Raw genomic sequence first — 12,577 nt, forward strand, 5'->3', positions numbered from 1 at the left:
ATTATCTAATCCTATCAAAAATATGATATTTACAATTTATGGATGCATACTTATAAGGCTGTCTCCCTTTAAACAATAACATATTGCAAGGCATGGGTACACTGTATGTAACCATATGTACCTGCCCTCCTCCATGCCCAGACAGACAGTGGGCGTATCACTGGCCTTTGCTGGAGGGACGTTGTTGTTTTCAGGAACCTTCTCGCCATTCTCCTGGGGTAGCTCTGCTGGGACGAAGGTCATGCAGAGGATACGGGACTCCACATTGAAACACTCTGTCACCTTAGGGCTGCAGTTCTGCATGGCCACTATGGCTATCTGGCCCATCTGGTTCGTACAACTTGCCACCTGAACAGAGTTAAGAAACTTTAGTGTTCTGTAAATGTTTTAATTAATTTATCTAGCGTTATCGTTATTTATTCTTATAAAAGTAAGAAAGCAAAAACACAGCTGAAAGTAAGAAAGCACTAAAAAAAATAAAAACACAGCTGAGGCCTCAAGACATTACTTATGAGAAAACAAATGTTCCCAACAATAACAGTGTTAAGTGTAAATACATAAATTAACATCAAAATCATGTCAAAACAGGACCAATGCTTAACTTCTGAGACATTCAATTACTTAAAAAACAACTAACATCCAACTATTTTAATTCTCCACTTTCAGTTTAACATCATTTAGCAACACTTTACATATTACCTCACTATGAAAATAACCAGCTAGAGTGATGTTTATGTCTTTAACAGTCACAAGGTTTTCCCTCATAGTCAAAATATTGTAATTAGCAGCAATTATAATGGTTATCATTGTCACTCTTTATTGTGATAAGAAGCTAAAGTACACAGGTATTAACTTTCAACCCCTGATTATCTTTCTCAAGGGGACATTAAGCATTTTAGTAAAAATCCAACAAAAACTTGCCATCTGAGAACTACATAGCTCTGCTAAGAAATTATAATGAAAAACTGTTCTCTGCCAAATCTGAGACCCGCTGACAGAAACGTTGTTAAGATTAAATAATGAAAGCTGCTAAAATAAACAGATCATGTTGGACTCTAGATGCCAGCAGTCAGATAGATCCTTTTTCTGAGTAAATACAATCCAACACAGCACTTCTTGTCTGAAGGATGCAAGCTAAATGTCTCACCCAGACACAGCCATGGCCCACGATGGGAGTGTCTGCTGTAGTCTCTGTGTTGATGTGGGGCTCTGGGTTATGAACAGCACACTCCACCTGCCACAGAATAGAAAGGAAATCAGAGAAGTTAATAAAAGAAAATAGGTCAGATGAGTACTCAGATTAAGTAACTTAAGATTTCACAGGGTAAATAAAACACATCTCTAGTGACCTATTAGTGTTTACTAGTGTGAGGAAAAGAATCGTAAAAATCTCTATGAAGTTCAGTCCTCCCAAATTAACCAGCCAACATGAGCTAATGAGCCTCAGTGCCCTTTGACACTTAGGGGAAAGTTCCTGCTGTGGAAACATGGCTGTTGCTGGTCATTGCTGACAGGTGAAGAGTAGATGGTGGAGAGAGTGAAGACTGCTCAATTCAATGACAAGACATTTTTTTTACTCAGACAGACCAACTCACTACTACTTAATCTGAGTGTGGATTCTCAAAAGCCAGTGGCCCGTACGGGGATCGAACCCGCGACCTTGGCGTTATTAGCACCACGCTCTAACCAACTGAGCTAACCGGCCCCGCACATGTGCAACAGAGCTATTTTTTTTTTCGTTTTCATTTTCACCCTCCATTTTTACTGTATTCTGTTCAGTTTGACCTCTTGAAATAATGGGCTAGTACCAGTGGGGAGTACTAATCAAAGCTTTCCTCCTAATACCTGAAAAACTAAAACTACATAAAAACTAAACTAAAACTACTTAATCACATTTTAAACTAACTAACTAAACTGAAATAAAAAAGCAAACTGAAAAACTACATAAAAATAAAAAAAACTAATATATTATAATAACCCTGAAGATAAGATTTTTGGGTTGTCTTATGCTATAATAATGAACTTGAAGTGGAACAGACAATGGCAAGGATTAGCAAGGGATTCTGGATGATGTAATATGTATGGAAATATGAGGAGGTTATGTGTTTATAACTCTTAAAAAGGTCTGTGGCCAGTACGGGGATCGAACCCGCGACCTTGGCGTTATTAGCACCACGCTCTAACCAACTGAGCTAACCGGCCCCTGTTGGACTGTACATGCAAGTGCTATTTTTTGTCGCCTCTAAATGATGGATGAGCATGGCATTTCTGAAACATATCTGTGGTCACAAACGCAACCACAAGCCATAAACACTTGAAAGAATGGAGATGAGCACAGATGTATGTGGTTTGAGTAATCTGAACAGTTGGAATAGCCCATACATGCGCTATAGAAATAATCTGCTATAGAAATAATCTGCTATATAAATAAACTGCTATATAAATAAACTGCCATACATGTATATTAGTTTTTGAAACATATTTCTTAGGAACAACACTAACAATAAATATGGCGCTTGCCTGACTGATGTAATAACTGTGACCACTCACAGTCATTTGACTTTCTAGCAGAAGTGACATGGGCAACAACAAAATCTGGACACTGGTGGTCAGCTTGAGACACATAATAGAGACAGGTGTGAACAGCAATGTGTTTCGGCTGTCCATTTGTGATTGGATCATCTGAGACACATGTTAATGCCAGGTATAGAAACGGGGCTCGTTTATTAGTAGAGAAAGGATGTCTGCTCAAGTGCTCTGACCTTTCACATCAGCTGCAAATCATCTTCAGGCATACAATCTAATTTGGCAAGTGCCACGAGTTAGTACAAGTCAAGTCTACTACTACAATGTCAGTCAGTCAAAGTCTCTCTAAAAGCTCAATGGCCCGTACGGGGATCGAACCCGCGACCTTGGCGTTATTAGCACCACGCTCTAACCAACTGAGCTAACCGGCCACACATATCTTCATCTGAGCTAGTTTTCAGACCAAGTGATCAATGTTGGCAGACATGTAATGGTGTCATATGTGTAGTAGAGGTCAAACCCTCTATAAATGCTTAAAATAACAAATCTATATATTCAATCATTTTCTACCCACTCCATGGTTTCTAGCTAAAATAAATAATCAAAATTTAAGTTAACAGATACATTAGAAATTGCTGTTTCTAATTTGCTCTCTTTTACATTCAGAGTTGATCACTGGATACATTTGCATGTGTTATATTCATTTGTTAAGTCGCAGTCAAATCAATTGTTAGTACAACACTTGATTTGAGTAGTAACCTTGGCGTGATTCACACCACACTCTAACCAACTGAGCTAACACATGTTGAGTCATGTTGAGTCAACCCTCCAAATTCACTTGATAGACACAAAGCCAAACCCATTATAAATCCTAAAAATTAGATATGTATATTTTCATTGTGATCATTGGTCTCCATCAGTCCATGGTGCTGATTTACTTGTTTGCATGTTTATCATTGGAGAAAGAATATCTCTTTAACATCCAGAGCTGATCACTGAATACATTTGTATATTTCATATTCCACATACCATTATCCAAACTAGTTTAACCCAAGTTTAACTGGCCATGTGTTTGATCAGAATCCTAAGTCTCAAAAGAACGTGGCATTTGTGAGACTTACCATTGGTCATACACACACACACACACTCACTAAATTAGGTAAATTCACATAGTTGATTTACAGGTCCAGTGAGTAGAATTTAGTGGCATCTAGTGGAGCAGACTTGGGAGATGTGGAATATAACATTCACAAGTATGTTTTAATTAGTGTTTAATCACTGGAAAATATGAACTGTTGTATTTTTGTTACCTTAGAATGATCCCTTTATATCTACCTAGGGAACAGGTCCTCTGCCTCAGACCTTGTAAAGTTGCACCACCATGTTTCTACAGTTGCCGAAAAAAGACAAACCAAACACTTGCTCTAGAGCAGGCCTTTCTTTTTTTTCATGAGTTTCACAGCTACCATCGGTTACCGCAGGGTACTACATACTTGAAAGGGGAGGGTGAGGGGAGAGCTATTCAGTTAGATGCCACTAAATCCTACACACTGGATCTTTAGGATAACACACTCACACACAAACTAGCTAAACCAAACAACCATTTATCTTATTCATTCATTCATTCATATATTCATTCCTCTCTGCATGGACAAAAAATGAAAGAAGGAATATTTGGCCGGTTTCTTGCTATTAGTGAACTTGACGTTGATGAGACAAGAAAGGTTTAGGAAAGGATTATGGTGATAATGTAAATATGTATAGACAGATAAGGAGGTTACATGTTTACATAGTGTAATCTCAACATTTCTAGCACAAAAAAAGTCTATATACACAGAAACATTAGATATTGCTGCCTGCAATTTGCTTGTTTCCTTGTTATCAGTGGGGAATGCTTGCTCCAGTCTTCTGACCTTTCACATCAGCAGCAACTCATCTACAATGAAACTGTGACACTGAGTCCCAATCCCAACTATGTAAGTTCAGGAAGAGGTTAAAAGTCTCACCTTAAACTCCTGCAGTTTTGACATGACCACAGGCATTTGTCGAAGCAAGAGAGGGTGTTTCTGCTTTTTGATCTGGTTCCCATCATCCTCTGCAAAGAACCAGCCCTGCAGGTTGTCCTCCTCTGTTATAAAGCACACACACACACACACACAGACTTTAGTCAATAATGTACAACATGCAGTATGCTGTTGTTAGCACCAGAGACACCAGAGGTCACTCAAATAGTGAATTGGTTAATCATGGTCAATGGATTCCACAGACAGATGTATCGACAATGAGTCATTACAAACAGCAATGGTACTTTACAAATGCATTTCACACACAATCAGAATGAAAAATAACTGTGCAGCTGAGACAGCAGAAGGCTACAGCCAAGCAGTAAACTGTACCTAGAGCCAGCTTGGCCATCTGCAAGTTACTGATCCATGACTGTTTGATGGCTGGGTTGAGGGTATTGAACACTGCACTGAAGTAAGTGGGTTTACCCGACCTGCCAAAAGAGAGAACAGAACAACATTGCTGATAATTAAGTTAAAAGAACATTCCTACCCTAGATACTGTTTAATCCTCGTTCTTAACTGCAGGATGCTTTTGATGACAATAGACAATACACTTTGTGCTGCTGGGTGTTTGTAGTTCACAGCGGATCAAGAAACACAGGCAATTTCTGTTTATTATAAACAAAAGAAAAAAACTCACTTCCTGAATAAGGTTACAATTTCACACCAGTGCACCACAGATAAGAATAGACAATTATGAAGAGTGACTTAAGCTAATAGTTTTTAGTAAATCCTGTAGGAATCAAAGATTAAAGTTTTTTCTAAAATTGTTTCATACAGCTCAGAAAATTGTGACAATGTTGGAAGACTGTATGAACCAAACATCAGACATGCTTTTAACAAGATTTCATTGTGCTGAAAGATGAATATACTGAATGATGTGTCAATACTATGCCATCCTTTCATTTCTCTAAGATGATCATGTTTAAATATTCTTACATACACAGCCATCTATTGATTAGCATCTTTTTAGATATCTAATCAAAGGAAAATAATCTGTCTGGGCTGAATCTCAGCCAAATGGGCACAGGAATCAATTCAGTTCTGACTGAGTAGACATACTGTGGCAGATAGGTAGTAAAAGTCACTGACAATTATCATTTTAGCAGCAGCTCATGTGGACATATTGTGTGTGTGTGTGTGTGTGCGTGTGTGTGTACTCTTGTCACTGGACGAGAGTGAGAAGTATTGTGTTTTGTGTGTTTTGTGAACGAGGGATCAGGGGAGGAATGACAGAAGCACAGCTGTGTTTCCAAACATACCCATGGATAATCTCACCAGCTAAGTGTAGCAGCCATGAGGGATAAAGTGTGAAAGTACGAGAGAGGGAGAGAGGGAGAGAGGGAGAGAGGGAGAGAGGGAGAAACAAGGTGCACACTTGGGGCACCACGTGCAAACTATAATAGTGTGTGTAAATGTGTGTAAATGTGTGACATGAGCGTTTGTATTCAGCAGCTGCAGCACTGGTAGAAACGCTCAATACTCTGGTTGCAGTGATGCACATTTCCTCCCTTGTGATTTATGCTTCAGATTACGACTGGTGGAGAATCTTGTTTATCCAAATGTGCTCTAATACTCTCTCCTAAAGCTGTAAGCATACAGACAGGCTGGGAGAATAGTGGGTAAAAGATGGGACTGAAGGACGGAGGCAGTGAAAATGTTGTGTGCTGTCTGTATGAAAGACCAATGGAGCTAAAGAAGTGTGTATACTGTACATAGGTGTAAAATACAGACTTGTCTTGTTTGCCAGGCAGCTGAAGCTGAATCCTACACCGGTCAGCTGCTCTGATCTCCTCCTCCTTCTTCAGAATCAGCCTCTGGAGACCCGATACCCAGTCCTGGGCCACTGTGGGGTTTACATTCTATGTACACAATGAAAGTCGGAGGGATGGACATAAAAAAACAGAGAGAAAAAGAGGTTCAGAAATATGAAAGAATAAAGAAGAGGAGAGAAAATAATGGGGACATATACAGTATACAGAGAGCATTTCAACATCAATAAATCATTTTAAGACATAAAAGTAAAATATCATTACTGACAAGAGAATGGGACAACCAATTATCTCAAAAGTCTTTTTGCTTATACTAACTATATTAAATTCACCACTAATTTGAGAATTATGTATTGATGTTCAAAAGTAAACCTTGTGATAAATGGGTCTAAAATGTATGAAGAACCTCAGAAACCGTCAGCATATATCTATAATTAGAACTGTCAGTATCATTCAGGTTATGAAACTTAGCGATGAGAGAAATGCTTGGCTGTGTGGACAGGCCGCAGTGCCTCTTTCTTTCCTTTCCCCTTCTCTCAATCATCTCTCCTTCCTCCGCTCCTTCCCTGGGACACATGTCTCTCTGAGGGCTTCTCTGTTAGTCTGCCTCCCACTCTGCTTCTGACAGACCTACTAGCACAGCACAAACACAGCCTCACACACTCATGCTGTGCTCTGCAAACTAAACCTCTAGCCCAACAGCACAGACAAGCCTGTGTGTGTGTGTTGCCACATGATATGACAGGTTTAAATGGTGCAAATTAAGACATAAGAGACACCAGGTCTCCCTTGTACAAATTGCCCACGTTGGCACATTCCACAGCTCATGATAGCCCAGCCCTTATGGAAATCTGAGGATATAAGTGTGTAGAAATATTTGTCTATGCCAACTTTCTGTTTAGCTTTCAAGAGTATTACCTTTATGATATTAGAAAATACCAAATATTTAATATGATACTGATTTAAGAAAAGTAATTATTCAAAACAGAATTTGATTTATACATTTGCAAATGTCAGTGATATTGCTACTTTACCATGACTCCTTATCAGTTTCCTTTTACACATAATCAGCTGATGCTTTTATGATTGATTTTTAGTTTCACATTTATTTTAAAGCAAAATCCCTTCAATGGAAAGTGAATAACATACATGTATTGAATTGAGTTGGTATAACTTGAACTCAGTGCTTGTGTTGAGCACATTCATACAGTACCTGGTAGTTGCCTTTAAGGCTGCTGATCATGCTGGCGATCTGGTTGACCAAGCTAAGGTCGTGGATTAGGTTCTGCAGATCTTGGTACAGCTGACCCGGGCCCATGTACAGCTTGTCTACACAGAAACACACAAGGGAAAAAGGTTTCACTGCTGATGCCATGAGTTATATCCCTGTTTTTAACCTAAAAAACCTAACCAATAACAAGGGATGTCCTCATGTAGAATAAAAGATAAACACACGCTAAATTGGCAGGTCGCAAGGAAAGCTAAGACCTAAACAGCTGATGTTTCCAAATTTCCTGTAAATTCAGGACAAAGCAGCAAAGCGTGAAGCCAGTTGATGAGAGACATAGCTAAAATTGGACATCAAAGATCAATAAAGGGCATTCAGTCAGATTCCCATGGAGAGTGCTGACAGCTCTGTAAACTTGGCAGTGGTTTTCACCCGTGTGCTTGTTCCCTCGAAAGAGCCCTATTATTTCATGTTAGCTTTCGGAGACCACACAAGTGTTATGTTTATGCATGTCAACATTTTTTTTCTGTACATATATATATGTATATAGGCATTTCCCTATCATCATTTTTGCACTTATCCTATGCTGAACATATCAAGTGTAATGATCCTACTGGATGTGATGCGATGAAAGCAGTTACTGTGCTGTTGTTCGGTATCAGAAAGGAAACAATGGCTTGCTTTGTGTATAAACAAAGCACCGCTGCACAGAACACGAGCACAGAGCTCATCAAAGGTCTGACAAGGCTTGTAACTCCAGTTCTCTCTCTCTCTCTCTCACACACACACACACACACACACACACATAAATCATGACGATGATCATGAAGAATAGCTTGCACAGAGCACAGGGGGAGCGCCTGTCATTTGGCCAAAATTTCCAACCGACAAATTATTGAGGTCATTTGATCAAATGGCTAAATTAATGAGTACAGTGCTGATGGGCTTGAATTTGATAGACCCTTAGCTGCATCTGATTGTATCCTCTTCACTACATTAAGAGTGCATACCAGGGAACTAATAGTTAAACTGCATCAGCCTCTGGCACAGACATGCTTTGTGCTTCGTTTGCTTCTGCCATTCTGCTTTCTTTCCCTTTCCCTCTTTCACCTCCTCTTCGTCTTCTTCTACAATAGCGACTGAGGCTGCATGGTGCTCAAACTCCATGGCAACCCAGTCCAGTTCTCCACTGAAGGTCTCGCTGACGGGGCATTCGGGGGAGGCTTACCCTGTTTGTGCACCGCCAAACTTTGAAGCTGTAGGTGGTCTCTGGGAGAATGACTCTAAAAGTCTCCCTTGGAGTTTGTACACAAGAGGCTGCACACAGGCTGAGAAATTATTTGTCTTCCTTACACATGAATGGACACCGCTAGACACAAAAACATATGCAGGACACAGCAGGCCTACAGTAGTTTGTGTCGGCTTTGATTTTCATTAACCTTCTATTTCATTCACACAGGATAAAACCATAGCCATCGTAATACATCAATATGTTAACCATTAATAACATCAAATGAGACATTAGCTCATTGTTGGGGTGTGTTACACATTTTTGTCACCACGTGTGCCTTCATCAGAACTTACTGCCTTGTGTAAAGGAGCTGCATGCAATTATCATGGCTCATCTGTCCACAGTAAAGGCTGAGACATGGGGGGTTGAATTCAGGTCAGGGCAGAACTGCTGAATAAGCCTCTCATGCTTGGCCTGTGCTGTGTCATGTTAGGAGCGAGTGCAACTATAACAGTTCATTTACATCAAGCATCACAGTATAGTGTCGTTTGAAGAGTCACTAAATAATACTGGTATTGTTGATCACAGAAGTTGACTATAAATCAAACAGGCAACATTACTGCCTTTCAGTATAAGCAGTATAAGAAAAATGTACAGAAAACAAAAGCTGGAATGTTATCATATAAATCCATTTGTACAATATCTTTGTTTTATATGATCTATTATCAATATTTTACAGTATAAACCATATGAATTGAGGAAAAATAGAATCATTAAATTGACCGTTCCCACAGACTAGACTGCCACTATGTAACCCCGGTCCAACTCCTGAATGGCTCTTTGTGAGAGTGCCAAACGCTACGGATTTTCTAACAAAACAGGCCATGGGAGCATCTTCAGAAGCATGCCAGTAATCCCAGCTATTACAACGTGTCAACAAATTACATATTAACTGTAAGAACACCAGGAAAACATGAGTTGAAATGAAAAGTCTGCATGGTGGTCTGATCGCAAACGCAGTCTGGAGAAGACATGAAGTGAGCAGAGAGACATGCAAAGAGGTGACATCATAGGCTGGAGAGTCTTTTAATTGCCTTCTAGCAGGCTGGTCACTGAGCAGCTTTTGGCTAAACACAGAGGACTGAAAGAAGAATTGTTTCCACTTGTTAAACGTTCCTGGACCATGCACATATACGCATTCCTAAAGACACACACAGGGGAAGTTGGTTGAGGAATAACTAAATCAGAATGGGGGAACTGATGTGAGTAAGTCAGTAAGTTATCAGTGAGTAAAACAGTGCACTGAATCAGTTCTGTAAAATGAGTTTAAATACAATACACTGCATGCACACAAGAAGAGCTGGGGCCAAATCACATCTTCTCAAAATCATCTTCCACAACATCTAAATCAATTAAGTGCTATTTATGAACACAGTGAGACCCATATGGCCTCCCTCCAGGCTTGAAGGAAAGTGCACATACACTCACACTCATCACATCAGGTTAAGAAGAGGCTGTGAACCTGCCAGTCAGTTGAAGCACCCTACAGCCAGACCAGATGTTATGCAGGTCTGTCTTTGCCATCTGTTACATATTCACGAATGCAATGGTTGGATAGTTCATATATTGTAGATCAGTGAGGTATCAGAGGCAGACAGGTGGTCTTGTTGGAGCTGGGTGCAATGGTGAGCTCACAACATGTTGCTTAAGTGAAGGTACAATGAGGAGAGTATAGTAAAAAGAAGATAAAAGAAAGAGTGAAATATTGTAATGCAGTTGAATAGAGAAGTGTGGGAGTTTGTGTAAGAGAAAAGAAAGAGGGCGAGAGAGTGCAGTGTGTAATTCAGTGGTAGTAATTCCAGCCCACTACCATTGGCAACTGAAAGAGTGAGCTTTTGACCTCAGCTTGAGTACATATAACCTTTGACAGATCAGGGATAATACAGTATTAAAGCACTCAAGCACTCAACCAGCCCTGCAATGCCGAGTACTGTTAGACTGGCACAAACACATACACACATACACACAAAAAATCTGAATCCTAGAAGAAAAACTGCAGTGCTGTGACTAAAAAAATCATACAGTCTTGTTATGCCTCTTGTTTGTCTGATCTGGGCCTTTTAAAGTGGCTGAGCAGCTGTGTGTGACAGGGAGAACCCAGTGGAAAAACTGAAATCATTGGATGAGGCAGCCAGCAGACCAGAGGACTGCAGAAGGAAAAAATAGGCAGTGGCTGGATGTACTGGTCAGAACTGATACCATTTTAAAAACGTCTGCAAATGAGACAACTACCTATTTATTCTTATTACTGTATAATATATAGGTAATACATAATTATTTAGTTTATTAAAACTGTGTCTATAACTACACATGTATTAAGCATTAAGCAGTCATCAAGCACAAGCAGTTAACTGACCAGCAGTTGTTAGTTCTCCTCCCTGATCATCACTTTTCCTTGGCACTCAGCTAGTTGATCTGTTATATTTTTCTCAGACATTTTGCCGTCAGTTTACAGAGCGAGGAGTCGAATTACAGACACATTCAAAACAAAGGGAAGTGACACTGTGGTCCATACTTGGCTTAGCGTTGATGACCACCTTCTCCCCAGAATGGGGTGTCTGGTAGCGGGTGTGGTCGGCCATGTCCTCACTGGATCCAAACTCCAGCACTTCCACAAAGCTCAGCGGCACACTCCACTTCAGAAGGAACCTCTGGTCGAGTGGGGCACTGCCACTGCCGCTCCCGCTGCCATCCTGAAATCTGGACAGAGCAGAAAGAGTTGAAGGTTATATGTCATGCCACTAAACAACATATATGTATTGTGTGAGGAGAAGGTAAAAGAGCAGATGCAAATGTGAAAATTCGAAAAGAGAAAACTTGATATTGTCAGCGGAGGAGGCCTATGGATGTAGTGTTTGAAAGAGGAGGTGAATGCCACTCATCAAGACGAAAAAGCTTTTGCACAAGCCAATGCACGTTTCTCTGCAGTGGTTTGTGGTGAACAGCAAATAGTACAATTACAGAACAGAGGTTGAAAACTCTAGGAACAGGGCTCTCCATCATTCTTAGTTAAATTCCAAGGTACAGAGGGTGCATATGCATCCAAATCCAGATACCCATTGCGGTCAAAAGTGACCCCAAGGACAGTAGTTAAATACAGCTCTTCTAATCCCTCTTCAGTGTAGTTCACTTTGAGACAGACTAGAGGGAAACCCTAGTTGCATTATTATTTACTCAGGTCATCATAGCTCATGGTGGGGAGGGGAATAATGAAAAATAAATACACAATATCTACTTTACTATAGACAGCCACTACAGCAATTACACAAACAAGACCACTACAAAAAACATACAAGCAACAATTAGTTTCTAAAATTACAAAATGGCAAAGAGAATACACACTGTTGTACCCAAGGACAGGTCATGGTGCAAATTAAGGGAGAGATTAGGAACAAATGTGGTTTGAGGTCACTCTTACCGGATATTGGGCGTGGCACACATGAGAACATCATTGAGCAGGAAGAGTCGTCGCTCCTTAGTTTTGATGATTTCACCACGCTCATTGTAGACCGTCTCCACCATGTCATCTGAGCGGATCAGGTAGCGGCTGCCATTACTCAGAAGCTGAGGGGGTAAGGATGATAATTCAGATTGATATTAAGGGAAAATAGGAGTTTGGATTTATGATAAAGTTCTTTGTTTAACACATTTCACTAAGCTTTATTAGCAAGAAAATGTAGCGGATATATTTCAG

General features: G+C 40.1%; 1 protein-coding gene and 3 non-coding genes across 4 annotated transcripts in view; all 4 read right to left on the reverse strand.

The window, feature by feature from the left end:
• arhgef10 (Rho guanine nucleotide exchange factor (GEF) 10) overlaps positions 1 to 12,577 on the reverse strand; it is a 49,741-nt gene that overhangs the window by 14,323 nt on the left and 22,841 nt on the right. The window contains exons 17-24 of the mRNA XM_053335259.1: positions 12,302 to 12,447; positions 11,399 to 11,583; positions 7,578 to 7,693; positions 6,327 to 6,454; positions 4,923 to 5,023; positions 4,533 to 4,654; positions 1,148 to 1,234; positions 122 to 348 (exon numbers count right to left, since the gene is read on the reverse strand). Of these exons, the coding sequence (XP_053191234.1) occupies positions 122 to 348; positions 1,148 to 1,234; positions 4,533 to 4,654; positions 4,923 to 5,023; positions 6,327 to 6,454; positions 7,578 to 7,693; positions 11,399 to 11,583; positions 12,302 to 12,447 (1,112 nt within the window). The remainder of the gene's footprint in view (positions 1 to 121; positions 349 to 1,147; positions 1,235 to 4,532; positions 4,655 to 4,922; positions 5,024 to 6,326; positions 6,455 to 7,577; positions 7,694 to 11,398; positions 11,584 to 12,301; positions 12,448 to 12,577) is intronic.
• Positions 1,632 to 1,705, reverse strand: trnai-aau (transfer RNA isoleucine (anticodon AAU)). Its single transcript has one exon. It is a non-coding gene; the product is annotated as a tRNA-Ile (tRNA).
• Positions 2,129 to 2,202, reverse strand: trnai-aau (transfer RNA isoleucine (anticodon AAU)). Its single transcript has one exon. It is a non-coding gene; the product is annotated as a tRNA-Ile (tRNA).
• On the reverse strand, positions 2,884 to 2,957 carry trnai-aau (transfer RNA isoleucine (anticodon AAU)). The gene has a single exon. It is a non-coding gene; the product is annotated as a tRNA-Ile (tRNA).

This window comes from Scomber japonicus, chromosome 16 (assembly GCF_027409825.1).
Source record: "Scomber japonicus isolate fScoJap1 chromosome 16, fScoJap1.pri, whole genome shotgun sequence".
NCBI lineage: Eukaryota > Metazoa > Chordata > Actinopteri > Scombriformes > Scombridae > Scomber > Scomber japonicus.